Source organism: Rhagoletis zephyria, unplaced genomic scaffold (genome assembly GCF_001687245.7).
Source record: "Rhagoletis zephyria isolate East Lansing unplaced genomic scaffold, Rhagoletis_zephyria_1.1 Rzeph_scaffold_71309, whole genome shotgun sequence".
Lineage (NCBI taxonomy): Eukaryota > Metazoa > Arthropoda > Insecta > Diptera > Tephritidae > Rhagoletis > Rhagoletis zephyria.
Genome location: NW_016228359.1, coordinates 1 through 1296, shown reverse-complemented (window position 1 = coordinate 1296; position 1296 = coordinate 1). Strand labels below are relative to the sequence as shown.

Genomic DNA, 1296 nt, shown 5'->3' with positions numbered 1-1296 from the left:
TTTCTTTTATTCGCTTTTGTCTTTATTTTTATTCGTTTTTTTATATGAAACGAAAATGCTCAACTAACCTCATAATAGAAAAATTTGATGAGTTCAAGAAGACTAAAAGGCAATTTTCAAGTAACGAAAGGTAAATTGGCAAATAAAACGAAGTAAAAGCTTCTACTTTCACAACTTACAAAATTTAATATGTCCGCCGTTCTGATGAAGCACCAAAGATGGAAATCAATTGTCCAACAACAGTGAGTTGGTTTTAAAAGCTGGAACGGAAGCATCCATAGGGAGCATAATTACAAAATTAATCATTATGCTGAAGGTTCGTGAAATTGCTGCTGAACCATCCAACCTCAAATCAGCAATGATGAAAATCGATAAGAAGCTGAGCGCATTAGAAAAATTGCAAGGAGAAAATGAGGAGCAAAATAAAAAACGCCCATCTCATGATGCCAACACGTTAATGCGAATACGTTGGTGTCTGTCTACAGATATAATTAAGTATGAAATACCGCAAATAGCTAATGAAAGCTTAGTTCCATTGTTCTCTCAGCTTTGTAAGACAATCAAATTGGCTCTATTTACCATCCGCTCAGGTTTTCGCATGCGCCAGAAAAGCAGTGCAAATCTATTTACTATTATCTTCAAGTTTATTCTTATATGACCCCCACCTTTGTTCAAAGCGAATTATTATTACATTTGAAACATATGGTTAAACGAAATATATCACGCGGACGAAANTACATACTATAAGTGAATAAATATTATAAAGCTAACTTCGAAACGAAAAACCCTACACCACCGCACGTTTTAATTAAAACATAAACACGACTTACCAGTAATTCTGTGAACCTCAGATACAGAGGGTGATTCGCGCATAGCATCGGCCAAATCCTCCTTGAGTCTAGAATCCCCATGCGATACGGCAAAATCAGAATCCAAGTGATCGTGATGAAAACGATCCATAAGCTTAGGACTTTGCTCTATACTACCTAATGATTGAATATTATGAACAAAAAAAAAATCAATTCTACTTAAAATATGTTGTCTACGTACTGTAAGAACCCGATTCGATGAGGACCGGCAAGGAGCAGCGCGCTGTAGCAGTGGCTGGCATACTTAATGGGTGCGATCGCATAGCTGCAGCTGTAGGCGTAGGCTTGGTTACCCCTATTTCCACGGCCTCGACATCGACATGATTCAAATTAGACCTAAAATTCACAGTTGATTATTCAGTTTCAGTTTTTGAAAGATTTAGGTAAGAGACCCGCTGGGTGTGTTGTAGGTTTTGAACACGCATTG

The 1296-nt window shown here is 37.3% G+C and overlaps 1 protein-coding gene across 1 annotated transcript; it reads right to left on the bottom strand.

Moving 5' to 3' along the window:
• Positions 1–830: 830 nt before the first annotated feature.
• LOC108357150 (breast carcinoma-amplified sequence 3 homolog) lies at positions 831–1290 on the bottom strand (the record flags this gene model as incomplete). Its single annotated transcript, XM_017608245.1, has 3 exons — positions 1262–1290; positions 1051–1205; positions 831–986 (listed from the first exon to the last, which is right to left on the bottom strand). Coding segments are annotated over exons 2-3 (238 nt in total), but the record flags the coding sequence as incomplete, so codon positions are not given.
• Positions 1291–1296: the final 6 nt, after the last annotated feature.